Here is a 21,388-nt window from a genome sequence, read left to right on the forward strand (position 1 = left end):
TTGCTTTTTTTTTGTTGTTGTCCAAGTTTAACTTTGGAGTTCTCATGAAATCCGATGCATTAGTACTGATACCCACGTTTTTTAAAACCTTGCTAATCATTGATAATAATAATAAAGGAGGAGAACATTTGGGCATATTTTAATTTAAGAAATTGTCGTAATTGAAGCAATTTCCATTAATAATAAGCAATAGGAGATTCCATAACAAAAGTCTTAATGAAAAAAAGGAAGTTGAAAAGAAAAAATAAAAAGTTGAATATTTAGGTTACTAATTTAGAAACGTAAACACATAAGTTATCAACTAATCATATGCTCTATGGTTATGCTATCCTTCCAACACGCTCCTTCACTTCCGTCTTCTTTTGGTTTTTGGTTTTTCCCGGTTTTAACCAAACACCTCCTTCCCTCCTTTTCTTTTTTCCCTTATTCATTTTCATTTATATAAATCACATCTCCTCATATTTATATCCCAACTAACAACTCTTTCTTATTCTTTCCTCTATCTACACCACCACTTTCTCCTTCCTCTTTTTATTCCGGTCAAATCTCCGGCCACTCCTCTTTATTCCACTCCAACTTCAGAGTCGGAACTCTTTTTCCTTCGATAGAGATGACAAGAGAATGAGTAACAAATTTCGGCGATCATGTCACTCTCGTGCTCCGATTGCTTCAACGACCTTCTTTGCAGCGAGGATTCCTCCGAGTTATTCTCCGGCGATTCACCGGAATGCTCGTCGGACCTCGATTCTCCGGCTTGTACAGAGGAATCCATTGCTAGTTTCATTGAAGATGAAAGAAACTTTGTGCCTGGATTCGATTACTTATCTCGCTTCAAATCTCGGTCTCTCGATGCATCTGCTCGTGAAGAATCCGTTGCATGGATTCTCAAGGTAAACCACTGTTAGTTAGTTTACTGATATTACTATATTGCAACTACAGCTATAAGAGATCTGGCTTCATCGGAGCTGTTAACTGAAACTTGAGAGCATAGATTTATCAGCCGTTGGATCCACGGATGTTGCTCATGATTGGCGGCCCACTTTCTTTTTGTTCCGTGGATTGAATTTGTCTCTACTCCACTTTTATTCATCTTTAATCGCTTTCATTTTGCACAGGTGCAAGCATATTATAGATTCCAGCCATTGACGGCGTATCTCGCCGTCAACTATCTGGATCGGTTCCTGTACTCTCATACGTTGCCGGTAAGCACATCCTTTTCCGTTACAGTTTTTTCATAAAAAAATTAAAAAATAATATTTCTCGAAAAAAAATATTTATTATAAAATTGCCATCACGGTACTTGAGCAAAAACTTCGGACTGTAGGAGTAAATACGTTTGACTTTTCATTCCATGAAAATGACGCCAGTACCTACCTTCACTTCAGTCCATACTTGTGTATTTTGTGCGTATTTTTCCAATTTAATCATTAAAACACGAATAATTTAATTTAATTTAATTTATTTCTTTTTCATTATTTTTTTTCTTAAAATGATTTTATAATTAAGATTGCATCCCATAATCTGTCAGCCAAATAATCATGCATTAGTTTTAATCCATAAATGCAATTTTATCCATTAATTTAAAGAAAAAGGTACTTGTATATAATTGCATTTTTATACTTTTTTATATATTTTTTTAATGTTAAGCTTTTCTTTGTAGTTTAACTACAGTATAAAAAACTTTATTAGTGTATATATTATGCCCTCCTAAAGTTTTCTACTGTTGTACATTATGCCTTTATGAACTTGTGCTGGCACGTGTCAATACTATCCATATTTTCGGGAACAGCATTGACAGTAATAATAAATTATTATCATCATTTTAGTGTTCGGTATTAGCCTAATGAATGATAAATGATTATTTACATTTATTATCTTGGTGAATATTGCAGCAAACAAAAGGATGGCCAATGCAACTTTTATCTGTTGCTTGCTTATCTTTAGCAGCCAAAATGGAGGAACCTCTGGTTCCTTCCTTATTGGGATTCCAGGTATATGTGCATTCATATACTTATGAACTTAATTTATGAAAGCATATACTAACATATCAATAAAAGATTAATATAAATATATAATCTACTAATATACATCATAACTCTTTTCAAGGTTGAAGGCCCCAAATATATATTTGAACCCAGAACAATCCGGAGAATGGAACTTCTGGTTCTCACAGTGTTGGATTGGAGACTACGATCAGTAACACCATTTAGTTTTCTTGATTTCTTCGCATGCAAGATCGATTCATCAGGAACTTACATGGGCTTCCTAATTTCAAGAGCCACAGAAATCATTCTATCCAATATTCGAGGTATTTAATTAATAAATTCTTTATATGCATGCAAGAATAAATACGTATATGTACGTGTACGTATACGTATACGTATAGTTGGGAAATTAATACTGAATTTAAGTTGTTTCTTGGGGTATATATGTGAACATATAGTTGGGCAATTAATACTGAATTTAAGTTGTTTCTTGGGGTATATATGTGAACAGAAGCGAGTTTTCTTGAGTATTGGCCATCAAGCATTGCAGCTGCAGCAATACTTTGTGCGGCCGATGAAATACCAAAATTGTCACTTGTGAATCCAGAACTTGCTGAATTATGGTGTGATGGCCTAAGCAAAGTAAGGATCTAATTTTATATTGCATTTTTAATTAATGTGCACAGTGAAACCCGTATACCAACTAGAAAATATATTCAATTTTGGCAGGAAAAAATCATAAGTTGCTATCGGTTAATGCAAGACCTTGTGGTTGACAATAGCAGAAGGAAAACCCCAAAAGTGTTACCAGTGCTTAGAGTAACAATCAGGGCTAGAATGAGGTCGAGTGACTCATCTTCCTCTTCAACTTGTTCTTCTTTCTCATCATCATCTTATAAAAGGAGAAAATTAAATGACTGCTTATGGGGGGATGATGACAAAGGAAACTCCGAGTGAGTGCGGCTAAAGAGTATATTTTTTTTTATAAAAAACAAAATGAAGTAAAGTTAAAAGAAAAGAAAATAAGGGGAAAATGGTGGTCCAAGGTATCTAGAATCCTCAAATATTTCAAGGAGGGTTTCGAGGGGAAATTGACTGGCGGATTATCTAGTGTATATAAGCGTGGATTAGAGTTTGGTGAGTTGGCAGATTTATTAATTATTTTAATTTTAGTGGGGCTTGCCATTCATTATTAATGGCATTGCAGATTCCCAATGGAAAGGGGATTTGTTAGCTTAATATTTAGTATTTATTTTGGTGTGAGAGAGAAAAGTTAGGGGGAGGAAAGAGAAAGCTTCTGTTTTAAAATAGTAGAGACTAGAGTGTGGAAGAAGTGGGGTGATAAAATTCAATGGCCGCATCGATTATTGAATGAAAGGAAAGAGATGGTGGGACCTGAAAAAGAAAAGAAAAATCAATTAATCAAATTGGTTTTGGCGTAAACAGGGTTGAAATTTGGAAAAAGAAAAGAAATTAACACAGGTAAATAAAAGAAGCTCTTCTCATCTTGGCCACCATCAATTTCAAGAATTCTCCTCCTTTTGATGGGAAAAACAATAATAATATGGCTCTGTGAAACAAACACATGATATGTTCGTTCATGGAGTAGTAGTTCAGAGAGTGGTTTGTGAGCACATGCTCTTGGTGGCATGGCTCACACGTGTGTATGCGTGCTTTTTTGGCGGGAATTTTCCTCTTCTGAGATGGCCTTGACTATACCCTTGGCCTAACTATACTACTACTTAGACTCTTCACCACGTGTGTGTTGATTACACGTGTGTGGATTCTCTTTTTTCAATTCATATTTTTTTTTGAAGAGGAAAAACCTCTTAAAGGGGCCTAAATTAACTTTGGCCTGATAAAATACAGAAGGTCTTTGGGGCCTTTGAAGCGTGTTTGTATCTGATACATATTCTGATTAATATAATAATCCAAATATTTCTTTCCATATTTTCTTTTTCTTTTTCCTTTATGTCATTGTGATGTATATGGATGCATGTGATTGATAATAGAAACTTTTGTAGCTTTGCGATTTGTTTTTATTACTGTATCAAACAACTTTATAATAATAATATAATTGTGGAATTTAGCGGGCAGTCGACAAACAGTGCAGGAAAAGTCCTGGCAAAATATTGAAGCGACTGCTCTGCTCGGCCCCTCTAACCAATAACATTAATTAAGCACTGAAATATGACTTCTTCCACACCTTCAATCTCGTGACCAATCTATGTATTCTTCCTTCCCCCCTATCAGACATGAGCAGATCAATTAATATTTATTTGAGCATTAAACACCATGCATCATTTGGCAACTTTTGTTGCGGGCAATATGTGTATCATGCTTCGAGGGCATGGGCACATTGTAATTAATTAAAGTGGGGGAGTAGTATAATTTGAAGGAAAAAAGCCAACAACATTAAAGCTACTTTTACATGTATATATGTATAATTGCACAAGTCTCCTCATATGGTACAAATACAAAACACCAAAAAAGGAGTTGTAATTTAGCCCTAGATCCCCGACATATGGGATATTATTTTTTTGCATGTAGTAACGAATCACAATGGTCCTCCTATATATGGTTTTTTTTATAAAAGTTACAACCATGCATTTCAAGAAAATACCCATCTCCCATCTTTATATCATGCCTAACTTTTCACCTCCACTATCATAGAACAACTAGAGCATATAGTATAATTTTTAAAGTTATCTGAGAATCTGATTATTGACGAGTTCGATGTTAACACACAACTTAATTACAGCTTAATGTAATTCTACTCTCCAAAATTCCTCTCATGTCTTATCCCATATATGATTGGTTCATAATTCACATATAAATTATCTACATATATATATGAAACATGAATGATTGGTTCATTCATATCAAAATTATATATATGGACCACAACTCAGACAGAGAATTGTGAGCTAAGGCAAATATATATATTTCGCTCATTTTCCTCTGGATTTGGCTTAAATATTTACATTTGATGCCTCTGATATTGGACAGATTCAGGACCACTTGATTTATACTAATATTTGAACCAACGACTGTGATGCATTGGAAACTACTATATGATATTTTCAACTAAATTTAAATAATTAGTTTGTTCCAACAAGGTGTGGATCCCACTTGCGATGGTGTCGGAATCCACTTGGTGATTTGTTATCGTCCGGATTAAATTTAATGCAATATGTGTCATTTCTACATTGGATAATCTGGGTGGGAACTACTATCTATATATAAGAATCAAAGATTTAGACATGGTCGACCAAAAAAAAAGATTTAGACATGGCCAATGAAGAGAGTACATATGTATATATATGTCTATCATCCCCCACTTAAAAAGGCAGACTTTAATTAACTCTAACTTCCATCTGGTTGGATAATCACTGATTAGCAATAGTGGCCTCTAACTATAATTAAATCATTATAGCTCTAATCTAGTTGAGTGATGAGGTAATTTACTCATGTTTATGATTTTATCCAATTGAATCCTGATATATTAAAATTTTTATTTTTTATATATAAGTTCTAATACTAGAAAAGTCGGTTAATTGAGTTTTATTTATTTAATCCACATTCAAATCTACATTTTTAATAATTTAAAAAATATTTTTTTAAATATATATAATATGATTTTATAGAAATTGTAAAATACTTATTTTAAATAGTAACATATAATTTCTAATATATAAAATAGGGTTAATGCGCAAAAATACCCCCTAACGTTTTGGGTCAGAAGCAATTTTACCCCTAACGTCTAAAATGGTGCAATTTTGCCCCTAACGTTTGTAGTCAAGAGCAATTTTACCCCTAACGTTGATAAATTGGGTCAATTTGAGAAATAATTCATCAAACTGTCTTCTCGGTCATGAATTTTATCATCTACACTTCACATGTGCGTCATTTTATCAATAACAAATCATAAACATATGTTGGGATGTGAAAAAAATTTAAAAAATAATAAAACAATATACTGTCTTTTGTGCGAATTAGACAACAAAAATTCAAAAAATTCACCGAATTTATAAATATTAATCTCCAATTCTATTATTAAATTATAAAAAACATGAAATCCAGAACGAATTGATATGAAATTGGTGCAAAATAAAGAACAAAAATATTTGTGTTTTATAATAGTGTCTGAAATTGACCCAAATTATCAACGTTAGAGGTAAAATTGCTCTTGGCTACAAACGTTAGGGGCAAAATTGCACCATTTTAGACGTTAGGGGTAAAATTGCTCCTGACCCAAAACGTTAGGGGTATTTTTGCACCTTAACCCTATAAAATAAGTAATGTTTTTTTAACTAAATTATAGGTCTGTATGTTTTACCTACTTTGCTATTGCTATTTGATGTTTGCTGTTACGGTTTGTTGTTTGCTGTTTGAAAAAACTATTTTTTCAAAAAACAGAGATTCATTGTTTTTGTAAAATACTACTTTTCATATGTAAAAGATAAATAGGAGGCGACTAATCAAACACATAAAACTCTTCTTCAAGTCATATTCAGCGCACATGCTCAAGATCTCGCAATGAAGCTGCGCTGCCTTGGCTAGATCCAGCTTCTCAGGGTCTGTTTCTGATGCTGAGATCAGATCACGGAGCTTCTTAGACAGTCGAAGAGCACGGATGGTGTGTTGCAAAAGTTCAGTAGTGCAATGGAGATTAGAAAGCTGGAGTGTTTTGGATTGGATAGATTTGTGAGGTTCAGAGAGTTCAAGTCGTGTACGGCGCATAGATTTCTGGAATCCAGAGAAGAGATGAAGAAGAAGGAGGAGAGAGGAAGAAGAAGGAGGAGGAGGAGAGAGGAAAAAAAATAAAAAAATAAAAAAATAAAAAAATAAAAAAATAAAAAAATAAAAAAATAAAAAAATAAAAAAAATCGAATTTCCAACTTTACCCCTGTGCCACGTTAGAATTTTAACATCGTTAAGCCATTCTCCGTTTTTCGGGTAACGGCACAAACCACAGTCCTTTTTTTTGTATTAACAAACCACAAAGGTTTTTTTGGAATAACATCAAACCACAGAGTTTTTTTTGGAATTTACCCTATAAATTTCATATGAATTTCAAATCTAAAGCAACTCTTATACATTTCTTCTAGTTACTTTTTTCCAACTGTGAATATCCAATTTTAGACAATATGGAAGAAGATTTTTGGGTTAATTTCAAAAACTCTCTAATATTAGGTTTTTACAAATCGATACATATGATTTTTTTTTTATAATAGAACAAATTTTGTAGCTTGTTGTAGACACTGAGTCGGAGAACCTGTGACGAAAACCTGTAAACAAAACGGTTGAAGCGGTTGATTCCGGAAGTTTTAAAACAAAAATATATAATAAGAAAAGAAAAATTAATGTGAGTCGCGGTCGTCAAGTGGACGGCTTGCGAGTGCTCAGCAACGTGGTGCGAGCGCCTAGCGGCAGCCGACGCGTGTCCGACGATAGTTGGACGCGCGCCCGGCAGCGCGGGGCGCACGCTCGACGTCCGTTGGGCGCGCATGCCCGGCAGCGCGGAGCGTGCGCTCGACGACCGTGGGGCGCGCACGCCCGTCGGCCGCTGGGCGAACGCCCAGCGACGTTGGGCGGACGCCCGACGATTGTCGGGCGAACGCCCAACGTCAGTTGGGCGTACGCCCAACTGACTTTGGGCGACGCCCAATTTTCTTCGGGCGTCGCCCAAAGTTCCGGGGATCCGTTTGCCTATATAAGGCATGGATCCCCATGCATTCAAGGAGGACTTTTTGGGAGGAGCTTCTCACTCTAAACATTTTTAGAGAGAGAAAATCTTTTTTTTGGGAAAAAACATTTTTTTTCCTAAAAATTCCAAATTTCCTAAAAGTTAAAATTTTACCAAAAACACCGGGAAAGCACGATTCGTGGAATCAACCGACTTCAACCGTCAATACCGAACTTGAGGTATTATCCGAGGACTAGACTCGTTTTATTTATTTTATTTATTTTATTTTCTTTATTTATTCTTATGTTATAATTTTATTTATTTATTTATTCATTTATTTATCATGTTTTATTTAATTCTTCGTATTTATTTATTTTTATCCCGTGTTAAATAAAAAATTCGGTTTTGTTTTAAAATAAAAAATCTCGTTTTAATATCTCAATACGAACAGTGATCCGATTAAAAGGTAGTTCGGGTATTAAAAACGTTGTAATTATAAGTTTTGAAAAGATATTTCCGAATAATGTTTTAAAATAAAAACGTCGTTTTAGGAAACTCCGTTATAGACTATGATCCATTTTTGGTAGTTCGGAGATCCAAAACGATTGAATTAGATTTAATTTAAAGCTTTTGAACGAATCTGGAAAGTTTTGGAGTGCTGCTGTAATTCTACCTTTTCTGTCACTAACAGCAGATTGGCGACGGATTTTCCGTCGGTACTCTGCTGGAAACCGAAAATCACCATTTTTACCCTCCTTTCCCCACTTTTTGACATTTCTACTTGTATATATATGTATATTATTGTGTAATATGTTTATAAAAATTATTTTTTAATCCTATGACTATTTATTATGTACTATATATTTATTTATTTCATGTTGAAATTTAATTCGTTTGGATTTAATATTATAAAGTAGTATATATGTATATATATATGGTTTTTGGCTCATTTGAATTATGTTAGTTATCATTGGGTAAAACTATTTTGGAGATTAAATGTTATTCTTTCCATTTATAAACTTGGTTCATTGTTTTTACATATTTTGAATTAGAATAAAAATGTATTATATTTAGTATTCTTTTTCACTTTCTTTGTTATATCATACAATATTTCTTACTTATTTTCATCTATAGATATATCCCTATTTTTAGATAAAACTATGTATATATGTATTTCTATTTTATTCTTGTATATATGTATATATTCCAAATGTGTTTTACTTGGTGAATTTTGATTTAATTGGTTTATTGTTGTAATTATAATAATGTTAAAGGTTAATTGAGTGAAAAAGGGGAAAGTAAAATCACAAAAAGAGAGTTTAATTTGCTTATTTAAACTTAAAGTTTTCTAGATATTCCTAAAGTGTAAATAACGTTTTCTTGACATTTTTAAACCATTTCTTAAAACATCATGTTTTAAAACCTTAGTCCGTTCCAACGACGGATTAAGCGAACCTTGTAATTAAAATAGCTTTTAATCGTAAATAATAGAGTTTTGAATCGTTTTCTTAAATGATTTGTACAAAGTAAATTGACTTGTATGCCTAACCACGTTTTCGGGTTAAAATTCTTTATTCCACGTCTTCAAACGCTCGAGTCGTTCCAACGGCGGTTCGAGTAGAGGCCACATAAATAAACGGGGTTTTGAAACGTACCTAAATCGTTCCAACGGCGATTAAGGTACGAACCAAGTAAATAAACTCGTTTTCGGGGAGTGAGTTTAGTGCAGAGTTAACATGTGAATCGAAGCATAAGACACACTGTAAAATAAATCAATTCTCCCTTCTCCCCCTCTCTCCTTTATAAATTTATGCAAAATGAGTGATTCTTTACCAAAATGGCTTTCAATAATATATGCTCAAAACGGTTTCAAAACGAGAAAGAAAAGGTTTCAAATGAATTTTAAACTTAAAGAAATATGCGATTAGTCCGTTATCGCCTAACACGCTGAGTAGGAGGCCGGTGGTTCATAACCGGGCGATGTCGGGGTGCCTAGTAGCCTTTCTCCGGAAAGGAGCTAGCCTTCTCCGCTCGTACCTAAGTTTCCCGAACCCTCACCGGTCTCCCGCAAGGGATTGGTGTTCATTTTCCCATTCGTGGGTGGCGACTCTTTCATACTCCGAGCTCTGGTCCTACCGAGCAGCTTGATTCCACGATTGGTTGCTTTCGGCGCCAATCACCGCTTACGTCGCCATGAGGTGTCCACCCCCCTGTCCGCCCGGGAGATTAGGCCGCGGCACCTCGTCTAACAAGTGGCGACTCTGCTGGGGAAGCGAGAAATTTGATTCCGGAAGGCGTGTATTAAGCCCTTAACGGGGACGGATCGTATTATTTCTTTTCGTATGCATTCATAAGCATTATTGCAAACCTTTTGGGTAATTTCCGCGAAACCTCTAGCGAGAGTCCATTCGTCGCTCGAAAGAGGCTAGTGTAAGTTCCCCCTTACAGTAAGGCGCCAAAGGGTCCCCATCCATTCGTTAGGGGCGAATTTGTGCGGTCCTGTGAGGTCCCGTGATCAGCCGTGTCAGCATATAGTAGCCTTAGAAGTTGCCATAGGATTACCCGTTACTATTTTTGATGTGATAAATGAATCAGTTCGTGTTTTCAAATTGCCATGATACGTGTCTAAATCCTAAAATATGTAAAGAAAATGAAACGATATGTTAATATATACTCTTAAACCGATATACAAACTACCCCAAAACATCGAAACGATTCGAACTAAAGACGACTTAGTCATCTCGTATAAATGAACTTGTGCGACCCGTCTGGTCCCTTTCCGTGTCCCGAAGAAGGCACATGTTCAGGAAATGCGTTATGACGTAAGCACGTATTAATACGAATCAGTTTGGTATTAAGGAGATAAGTGTCCGACCAAACGCGCACATAAGGGGTCATTAACATGGTGGTCAAAGGGTCACAAGAGGATATTTTTTTAAAACTAAAGAGGATATTCAAAGATAGGGAATGGTTGTAAGAATTCAGCTCCGAATTCTCATTCAAAGGACTGAAGCACAACCTAAATGAGTCCCACAAAGATGCCTTGGTAATTGAGATTTTGGTCGAGGACTTGACGGTCCAAATGGTGTTTGTAGACACCGACAAATCAATATCATTAGAAGGAAAGCCTTCGAAACCCATCTAGATTGTTGCCTACACTATCCCCGCTGGTAGGAGTCAACAAACACACAATTTCATTGTTAGGAAGTATCATGATGAAGGTGTCAAAAGGACATGGCCAAATGAAATGGCACATCAAAACAAATGCATTTGGTAGTTGGCACACTTTTAATGTGGTAATTGGAGGGTCACAAGAGGATAGGTTTGTGAAATTGTTATCACCATTTTATATAGTGTTTTGAGTCATTGTTTTATGTTATTTTTGAGTCATTTATAATTGTTTCTCCTGAGTTTTAAGTGCATTTTGCTCTATTCTTATCTTGATTAGAGTTTTGAGTAATCTCAGATATTTTCGAGCTTAAAACGAAGTTATTTGGAGAAATTTGTATTGAAACACAATTTTCACATTGATTTTGATTATGACGAAAATATTAAATTAAATTAATATCTTCATAATTAATAACATATTAAAATTAAAATGTTGATTTATTTATACTAATGTGTTTGTCGAAGTGTTTGATGATTTAAGCATTAAGTTCAAAGTAATTATAAAAGGCCTTAATCCTTAAGTCCAAGCCCAATAGGAAGAAGGATCCAGAAGCTTACCTATCTATCCCAAAGATAAGATCAATCTGAAAGACAAGATCAACAACGCTGGACAAGATCAAGAGTTGACTTCTGCGCAACTGACAATGTCTTACCAGATAAGGAAAGATTCAGTACCAATAGACGGCTTGTCTCGTGGTCAACCTGAGAACTTTGCCTGATTTGGTTAGACCTGAAGGTAAATAGGTAATCATAGGGCATCGGAAATACAAATTTTTTTACCTATTTCCTTAAACCAAGATCGGTTAATCGTTATTTCATACAAAAAATGATAGAAGGAAATACCTTATTTGACGAACTATCTACCGTTGCTAACGAAGTGCCCTCAACTCTAGTTCCGATCACAAGCACAAAGAAAAACACAAGAACAAATCAATCAGAATCTCAACCAAAAGAAAACAGTCATTAAAGATTGTTTCTAACAAATCAACACAAGATAAAAAATAAAAAGGAAGAGATAGAATTAATAAAATGGAAGCGAGCGGAGGAATTTCTTCTTCTACAGTAGGGTTCGAAATTCTCTCTCTCCGGTGGATTAGGGTTGGCCGAAATTCTCCTATAAGGGGGTATAAATAGCCTCTTGTATCTAAACCCTAGTTAGATAGAATTAGGTTACTTATTTAGAGTTTTATTTTAAATAATACTCTATTAATATTATCTATAATTATTTCTAAATATAAAGATAATATTAAGTTGTTTGATAGAATAGTAATTAGAAGAAATTTAATCACATTAAACCTTCTAATTTAATTATCCTATAATTAATTTAACCACAATTATAATCTAATCGCAATTGCCTAAAATAAATTAATTCTCACATGTATTTAATACATGTAATTTCGCCCCCCTTATTATTGAGCCTTAAATCTATTAATTACTATCCATTCCTCTTTTTGGTTCTAAGTCTTATATGTGATCCATTATGTTCTTATTGCTACTAGCCGTATACAACCATTAAATTAATTTCCCAAAACTATATTTAATCTTTGTATAACGAAATGAGTGCGAGGACTGTGAATAGCAGAACCGTAAATATTCCCCTAGAGTTATAAGAAGACAAGTTGATTCCGTCGTTGACCTTTCCGTATTAGTTACAGTATAATTCGATACTTTATCAACTACATCCTTGAACTGAATCTTATGACTATGGATTATGTCAAGTCACATATAGCGAGACGTTCGTTTTACTTGTACAGGCCGAGTTAACTCCGAATAGATATGTTAAGTGAAATCTCTATTTCAATTCTTAAGCTATCACCTTGCAAGGATTTAGAGTCAAGTCTTCCACAAGCGATCCTTGGACATATCTCCCATTTATCAGGAGTGACAAATGCTCAATCCAATGTTAACTATTCTACAATTACTTCCTGTGATACCCAACGCCTGCCCGCACACACCCCAGAGTCATCTCTGTTATGGATCGTGTTTGAACAGAGTCAAAGTATCACATTCCATAATCCAGAATCACTAATTAACATTCATTTGAGTCTGAGGATTACTTATACCTATTAATACCAATGTGATGAACATGTGACATAGGATAAATCCATCCATCTTGTTATCTCAAGTCGGGTCCCCAATCCTAATGAACTCCTTCACTAGATCCATGTAACTGTCTAGATATCCACATATCTGAAGCTTGTGAGATCAGCTCTCTGTCTCAACAGAAAACATTGTTACATGCAAGTCTATATAGTATTATGTCAATCCATATTCAAAACATATTACTTGACTTGGGGTGGTTTTAAGTTTATTAGTTTATTATAATGTTTTGTCTTACTCCATGCTTGTATGAACACTTTATAATCACTTTAAATAAACTTAGGGATTTCCTTTTATTAGACTTATTTAGTTCTTAAAAGTAATTGCCTTTATATAGTTGAAAACCAAATCTTATTAAAATAAATATATATAGTTGAAAACCATATCTTATTAAAATAAATGATATAAAAGAACAATTCAATTACAGCTAGTTTATATCCTAGAACAATTAACTATAGGACACTAAACCCCAACATACTCCCACTTGGACTAAAGCCAATTGTATCTACAACATATCCCAATAGAACTCAGATGACGATCATATACTTTATGGGTTAAGGGCTTTGTCAACGGATCTGCTACGTTGTCCTCGGTAGGTACTCTTTCTATTCTCACATCTCCTCTTGCAACAATCTCCCTTACAAGGTGGTATCGCTTAAGGTAATGCTTGGATGCATTATGAGACCATGGTTCCTTTGCTTGTGCAATGGCTTCATTGTTCTCAGAGTACAAAGTAATAGGATTCACAATGTCAGGCACCACACCTAGTTCATTGATGAACTTTTTAATCCAAACTGCTTCCTTTACCACCTCCACAGCTGTGATGTACTCAGACTTGATCGTAGAGAAAGCCATGCTTCCCTACTTGGAACTCTTCCAACTGACCGTGCCCCCATTCAAGATAAACAGGTATCCTGATTGGGATCTAAAATCATTCTCATCTGTGAGATGACTGGAATCTGAATATCCCTCTATTTTCAGTTCCCCTTCTCCATACACTAGAAACATGTCTTTAGTCCTTCTCAAGTACTTAAGAATGTTATTGACAGCATTCCAGTGTTCATCACCTGGATTTCTTTGATAGCGACTCGTTATGCTCAACGCGAACGCTACATCAGGCCTAGTGCATAACATAACATACATAATCGAACCAATTGCACTAGCGTACGGAATTACAGCCATGCATTTCTTATCATCTTCCGGTTTGGGACACTGGTGATTATTTAACTTCATCCCATATCGCATGGGTGAGTTACCTCTTTTCGATTCAAGCATGTTAAACCGCTTTAACACATTTTTAATGTATGTAGCTTGTGAAAGACCAAGCAGTCTTCTTGATTTATCTCTATAGATCTTTATCCCTAATATATAAGCTGCTTCATCTAGGTCTTTCATGGAGAAGTTACCGGATAACCATACTTTCACCGAATGTAGCAGAGCTATGTCATTTCCCATCAGTAATATGTCATCCACATATAGTATGAGAAATGCAATTGAGCTCTGATAGGGGTCAAAACCCCCTATCTTTGGGCACGGTTTTAGGACGGGTTTTAGTTTACTTCCCACTAATAAGTGAGCAATTCTCGCATTTATATGCATTTGTGTGTGTTAGTTAGGATTTGTATATATTTTATTTACTTTTGTGGTTTAGACTCGTTTTCTGATCATTTTAGGCAAATATGGCCAAACTAGCATGTATGTTAGCTTTTGATTATCTTTTATGGCTAATTGATCCGTCAAAAGTCGCACCAAATGGAGTATTTACTCAAAAGAATCGATTGGTGGGTCAATTTAGCCTCGAAACTAATGTCATTTGGAGTTTGCGTGCGTATGCAGGTCAAAACAGGAACGAGTTCGGGCAAAAATCACATCACGGGAACACCCGATAGTCACGCAGGGCGTTTGGGCATGTCGCTTTGTGGTGGATGGAACACTATACCGAAGGCGTTTTGGTCGACTATGGCTTAAGTGTGTCGGTTTCGAAGAAGACCAATACATCCTTTGGGAAATTTATGAATGAGCCTATAGTGCTCGTGAAAGGAAAGATGCCCTTGCAAGAAAAGCACATTTACAAGCCTTTTATTGGCCTAAAATGGCTCAAGGTATGGCTGGTTCATAAAAAATGCTCTTCATGCCTAAACAACGCACATATTATCAGGTCCCTGACTTCTATTATGAAAAATAATACATCCTTCTTGGCCCCTCACCATATGCGGAATTGATATTGTGGGAGATTTTCCAAAAGCTAAATATCAAAAGAGATATCTAATTATGACAATAAATCACTTCATCAAATGGGCAGAAACTGAGCCGACCTTATCCATCACTTCGACCCAAATTATAAACATTATGGAAAAGATGATTTTGTGCAAGTACGGTGTACTTCATACTATAATCACTAATAATGGGAAACAATTCAATTTCAATGCTTTTTTAACTTACTACGAATGCCTCCACATAAAGCTTCAGTTCACTTTTGCGTCACACCCATAAACAAACGAGATGAAAGAAGTAATAACTGAACTATAGTGTAAGGGATGAAGAAGGATATAGATAAGCTCGAGTCTTGGGTCAAAGAACTAAAAATCATCTTATAGGCATATCGAACAACCCCTAGAACAGTTATAGGGGAAGCCCCATTTTCCCTTAGCTAAAGGATATAAGCATTCATCCCCGTGGAGATATGAACATCCAATCCGAGGAAAATTTTATATTCCGAAGCAAACAATGATACGCATATGAGAAAGAAATTAGACATTTTAGAAGAAAAATAGGGAGCAAATGCTACTAAAAATTGCAGCGTATCGCTAAAGGATGAAGTCCACCCATGATAAAAAAAAAGTGCAACCTAGGTAGTTGATAAGCCCAAATTATACCTAAAATATTATTAATAAATACGTTAGTTTTGTATTAAAATCATGTTAATTTTATTCATTTAGAATATTTTTACGTCTATATTTGTTTCTATTGTGCAAGGTACTTAATTATTTGGAAAAATCCAAATAGGAGCTAAAATGGAGCAAAAACGAGAGAGAAATCACATTTACAAGCTAAAAGGAACGTACAATTCAGAGACCGAAACAAAGAGTTGGGAAACGATCTACGAACGGAGACAAAAGTCTCTGTCGCGACCGAGATTCCAAATATCTTGGTCGCGACATGCATTTTTCAGACATGAAAACGCGCGTTCATGCATAATTATCCCTCAACCCAAAGCCGCAACCGAGATTCTAAGAATCTCGACAGAAACAACAACTTTCCTGCACATATTTCACATGTTTTAATTCGAAACAACGCGTCTGTTCGTCCGGATAGAAGCGACTCTTCACCAACGGATACAACCCTTCAAACACACCTTTTGGAACATTATAAATAGATGTAGAAATTCAGAATTAATGTTGTTCGGTTGGTTGTTCTAGTTCATAGTTTTGTTACACAAACTTGTTATAAAGTTACAAGTTGTGTAAATAGTTTGAGATACACTATGTAGTTATTATAGTTGTTGTTTAGAGTTCGAGTATTGTTCGAAGATGAGTTTACACTCTGATAGTGGATTCAGCGATCTCTATTTCGAGGATTCAACGAGAAGAATTAGCGGCTGAAGCGCCCCAGGGTTTAACAAACCTACGAAGTTTGAAGAAAGGATTGACAACCCGGAACTCAAATTAGTTAAAATGCTATCCAAGTTTCTTCTTCTCTGTTAACTTGATTCGATTCATAATAAATTAATAAGTTATCTTTTCAATTCAATATTTTTTCTGCGGTTGTTATTTTCAAGTTTAATCTAGCGATATTTTTTAAAGTAATAAACCGGTGTTTTCAATAAAAACCTTTTTACACAAATTACATTTCAATGGAAACTTTGTTGAACACTTAAAAGAATTAGGATTTATGGTTGATATGATCGATAGCTCGTCTTATCAAACATAGAACACCAATTTGATTAAGCTAGCAATCTGTTCTGACCGTAGAAAGATTGTCTGCAGTTCGAAGCCCAGTAATTGCATTATTAGATAAATTGTTACATCTTAATAATCTGATCAAAGTTATAAGTTGTTTTCTTGCTTTGTGTAAACAAGTCTTGAATTCTATTTTAAACTAAACATAATTGCTATAAATTGCAATATTAACTATAACCAAAATTAGGATTAGAAACCAATTTAAACCATTTTAAACAATTAATGATTTCCTATAAACCTCGAGAAAACGAATGTGGTCAAGACAATAAGTTCTAATCAAATTATCATGCCGCCTAACAGAAGTTCTACCATAGAGATTCAATTTTCTAGAACATGAAACTCTCACAGTCCTCTTTGGGAAAGGGAAAATAAGGGTTCAATTAGGAATGTCCCTTCTATATAGCCGAATTCATAAGCACGCAAATCTATCGGTTGAAAGAACTTACAAGAAAGCAAGTCCTCAAGACATGGAATGATGTCTCTTTACACAAGTTTTACCAAAAAGACATCCTTCAGGAATAATATTTTTTATTCTAATCTCGCCCTTCAGTAATACAGTTGTAAACACTCCACTTCGACAATGTGTTTCAAATTATTTATTTTCCCTTAATCATTGGCATTGGTAGTCGATCATTTATAACTGATATTTTGAGTTCAAACGTAGAATATTTTATATTATAACTAAAGACTGGTGTTATGCATCCAAAACTCCAAATGAGAGACTCGTTATTCGGTAACTTGCTATAATGAAGCCCTGAAGAATTCCGGTCTATGGATTACTAGGGGGAGGGGCATCTAATATCATATACAACTAATCAGATTACATGTGGCCCGATGAGGCATTTCCTCCCGAAACGACAACTGCCAATAGCCACATGGTCTAGTCAAGGAAGACTCGAAGTCATGCACATTCTACTCTAGTCTTGTGCCTTGATACATGGAACCATTAAGCAGTTGCATGTGGGGGGGGAGGGGGGGGGGGGGAGGGGGGCAGCTCATTTAAGACACACAATCCAATCTTCCTATAAATAAAAGATATACAGTACACTAAAAGGTAACATTGTTTTTGCTCATTTCGATTTCATACTTTTCAGTATCATTTTCCTTCAGCTGAATTAAGCATCATAGTGGAGTTAATGGTCCACTACCCCTCCTTGATCATTTGTTTGTTTTATCTAATGCACAAAAAAAAAAAAACAAAAAACAAAAAACAAAAAGCTTACTACAAATTATCAGCATTACTATCAATCCAAAAATTAATCCATTCATTACTTTATTAGTGTGATGCCCTAACACTAACCCTCTTAAAATAAATTTTCTTTATCAAAATATGTCATTTTAAACATCTAAATTATAAATATATAAATTTTAGTTATTCAGTTGGTAAGTGAACCAAACATATTTCTGGTTAGTAATATTCGGTTCAGTTTGGTTTTCGTAATAGGATAAATTTTGGTTCGGTTATTAATGACCGAACCTAACCGATGCTGGGCATTATTTGGAAGGATCTGGTCCTCCTAATAAAATCCCGATTACGAGAGACTTTTTTTTGGAACGAATAAGAGGGTGACATGTGTGACTGGAAATATTAACAAAAAGGATATATATTACTTTGTAAGAGAATATTGAGCACTGCAAGTCCCTGTTGGTGTAGTACCCCTCTCTTGCTCATTCTCTTATCTAATATTCGTCCACAGACTTTTTCTTTATTTTCTTTATTGTGAACAAAATGGCCTTTTTTATTAAAGTGAGGAATCCTAAGTATAAACCAAAAAGCCAAAATTTCTTTAGTGTAGTGAGCAGAATCTTGCTCTTTACCTGCTAGTTTTTTTCTTTTATTCGTTTTTAGGGGGAAATTTTGAACTTTATTAGAGATAGATGGGAGGGCACGAGGGAAATGGAGGACCCTAAAATTCAGCTTTAAAAGATGATTTAGAGTTGTAAAAACGGTGTGGAAAAGGTGAATAGGGGCCATTACTAGTAAAGGGTTCAAAAGATGAATGATATGATATGAATGCACCCAATTTCAAGATATAGTTTTTGTGATTTTCTGCTGAATGCAAGACAGCACTACTCTCTACTCCATTGGCTACTCAAATGTCACCATCTTTTTATTTATATATATATATATATTTTAATACAACTTTTCTTTTTTTGTTTTGTAATATATAGCTATTAAAGCAAATAAAGCAAATTTTTTTATAAAATATATTCGAAGAAGAAGAAAAGATTATATACCATTTTGTCTCTTTTAAAATTATTGAGTATTATATATAAAATGTTCTCACCTTGAGAAAGGCAATTACTTGTATTCTTTTTATGTTACATAGTTCAACAACATGATACTATACCCTCTTAAAGTGTAATGAAAATTTTAACTATTGTAATAGTTAAGTATCTAAATACATTAAAAAGTAATAAGGTGTGGGTAATGTTGTATATTAGTCTTTAATATTGGTGTTGTGGGAATTGCACATGGAAAGAATAAGAAGGAAATCTGTATTTTATATTGTCTAGAGACATTTGTATTGTCTGAAGACATCTGTATTTTGGATAAAGATAAAACAGTTTTATAACTGTTTGACAACAAACTTTTTGGTTATAAATATCCTCAATCCTTCGTACCTTTTCACTTACTGTTTTAATTATTCAAATACGTTCATAGGAAAATTAATGAAATTGCTATCATTAATTTTATGTTAGGGAAATCCTAGAGGAAACTTAGTCAGAAACCCAATAGCAATTGATAGTGGGGGCTAATATTTCCTTAAGGACAGTGATTAATCACGTCCCTATTTTATGTTTGTGACCCTATATTTATAACAATCTTAAGGAAATATTATGGAGAATACTGAAGAATGTTGGTGATGCTGGTAAACTTGGTCGGTTTGATGGGACGAATTTCACTCGTTGGAAGGAGACTATGAAGTTCTTTCTAATCACTCTGAATTTTTTTTACATTATGGACATTGATTTGCAATCTATTCCAGAACCGAGTGACAAAAATACTGATGGAATTGTGGCTGAACGTAAGATGCGAGAAGAAGACGAGGCGCTATGTAGAGGATATATTCTGAACCATCTCTCTGATCGTCTTTATGATTTGTACATTCTTGTCCAAAAGGCAAAGGATATATGGATATCTCTGGAGACAAAGTATAATTCAGAAAAGCAAGGGGCAGATAAGTTTATCACTATGAATTTTTTTGAATTTACTATGAATGATTCTGCATCTGTACTTGACTAAGTCCATGAATTTCTTATCTTGGCCTCTAAATTTAAGGATCTTACTATGGACATTCCAGAGAAATTACTTGTGGGGGCAATCATAGCCAAATTACCTCCAAGTTGGAATAACTATAGAAAGAAACTGTTGCACACTTCTGAGGATTTTAATTTGGAACAAATTCAGAAGCATTTACGAATTGAAGAGGAAACTCGAATTCATGATAAGAAACGTGATGTTGCTTCTAGTTCTAAAGTTAATTATGTCAGTAATAATCAGAAGGGGGGCAAAAAGAGGAAAGGAAATTATCAGAATAATCCCAACAACAACAAAAGGTTTAAAAAGAATTTGTCTGATGTTGTTTGTTATAATTGTGGTGAAAAAGGACACATCAAAAGATTATGTAAGAACCCAAGAAGAAGGATAGCAAAAATCAGAATAAGAAGGAGAGTGAGGACAAAGCAAATATTGTTGAACATGTTGACAATAATGAAATTATTGCCATGGTTTCTGAGTTGCAAATTGGTATGATCCAAGAATTGCATATTGTTGAAACACCTTTCCACATGATTTTGATTTGACAAAATTAATTAAGTAATGCTAAAAATATTCTAACACATTAAATTTAAAATGCTTTGATTTATTACACTAATGTGTTTGTTCAATGTTGAGTTTATTATGTATAAGACATTGAGATTAAAAAGCCCAAAGGCCCATAAAGTGGAAGTCAAGCCCAAGTCAACACATCAATACCATTTGACCTAAGAGTTCAAAACGTAGCCGTATCAACTAAAACGACGACTCAGCAAGAGAAGGATCGAGAAGCCTTCGTGGCAAAAGCTTCAAGAAGAAGTTGCTGAGTTGGACGATAAAGCAGTCTGGACAGCAGCAGACAATGTTCAACTTCTAGACAAAGTATTTCTACTTTGGGAAAAGTTCAGAAGGCGCAGAAAGCTGTCTCATGGACTTTTCCTTAAATGGCGAAACATTCTGCCGAAGACTGACGAAGACAGAAGATGCAAGAATCCTATTGGCCAACGACGCTGAGCACGCCCAGAGTGACAACGACAGGAAGCCGTTTCCCTCCAACGGTTATTTCGAAATTCGAAATGACCAGGTGCCTCAAGTGTCACTATATAAAGGCCATCCATTTGCTTCAATCCATACAGAACTTCAAGCAGTCGAAACGAAGACCAAATTCATACTCGAAGATTCTGTGAGAAAAGAAAAGCAAATACCTTACACCAATTTCCATATTATT

General features: G+C 34.7%; 1 protein-coding gene across 1 annotated transcript; it reads left to right on the forward strand.

The window, feature by feature from the left end:
* Positions 1-313: 313 nt before the first annotated feature.
* Positions 314-3,931, forward strand: LOC136218141 (cyclin-D1-1). The gene is made up of 6 exons (XM_066004900.1): positions 314-890; positions 1,116-1,202; positions 1,893-1,991; positions 2,107-2,308; positions 2,497-2,627; positions 2,715-3,931. Exons 1-6 carry the CDS (start codon positions 645-647, stop codon positions 2,940-2,942), a joined length of 993 nt encoding a protein of 330 aa, XP_065860972.1. The 5' UTR covers positions 314-644; the 3' UTR covers positions 2,943-3,931.
* Positions 3,932-21,388: the final 17,457 nt, after the last annotated feature.

This window comes from Euphorbia lathyris, chromosome 2 (genome assembly GCF_963576675.1).
Source record: "Euphorbia lathyris chromosome 2, ddEupLath1.1, whole genome shotgun sequence".
Lineage (NCBI taxonomy): Eukaryota > Viridiplantae > Streptophyta > Magnoliopsida > Malpighiales > Euphorbiaceae > Euphorbia > Euphorbia lathyris.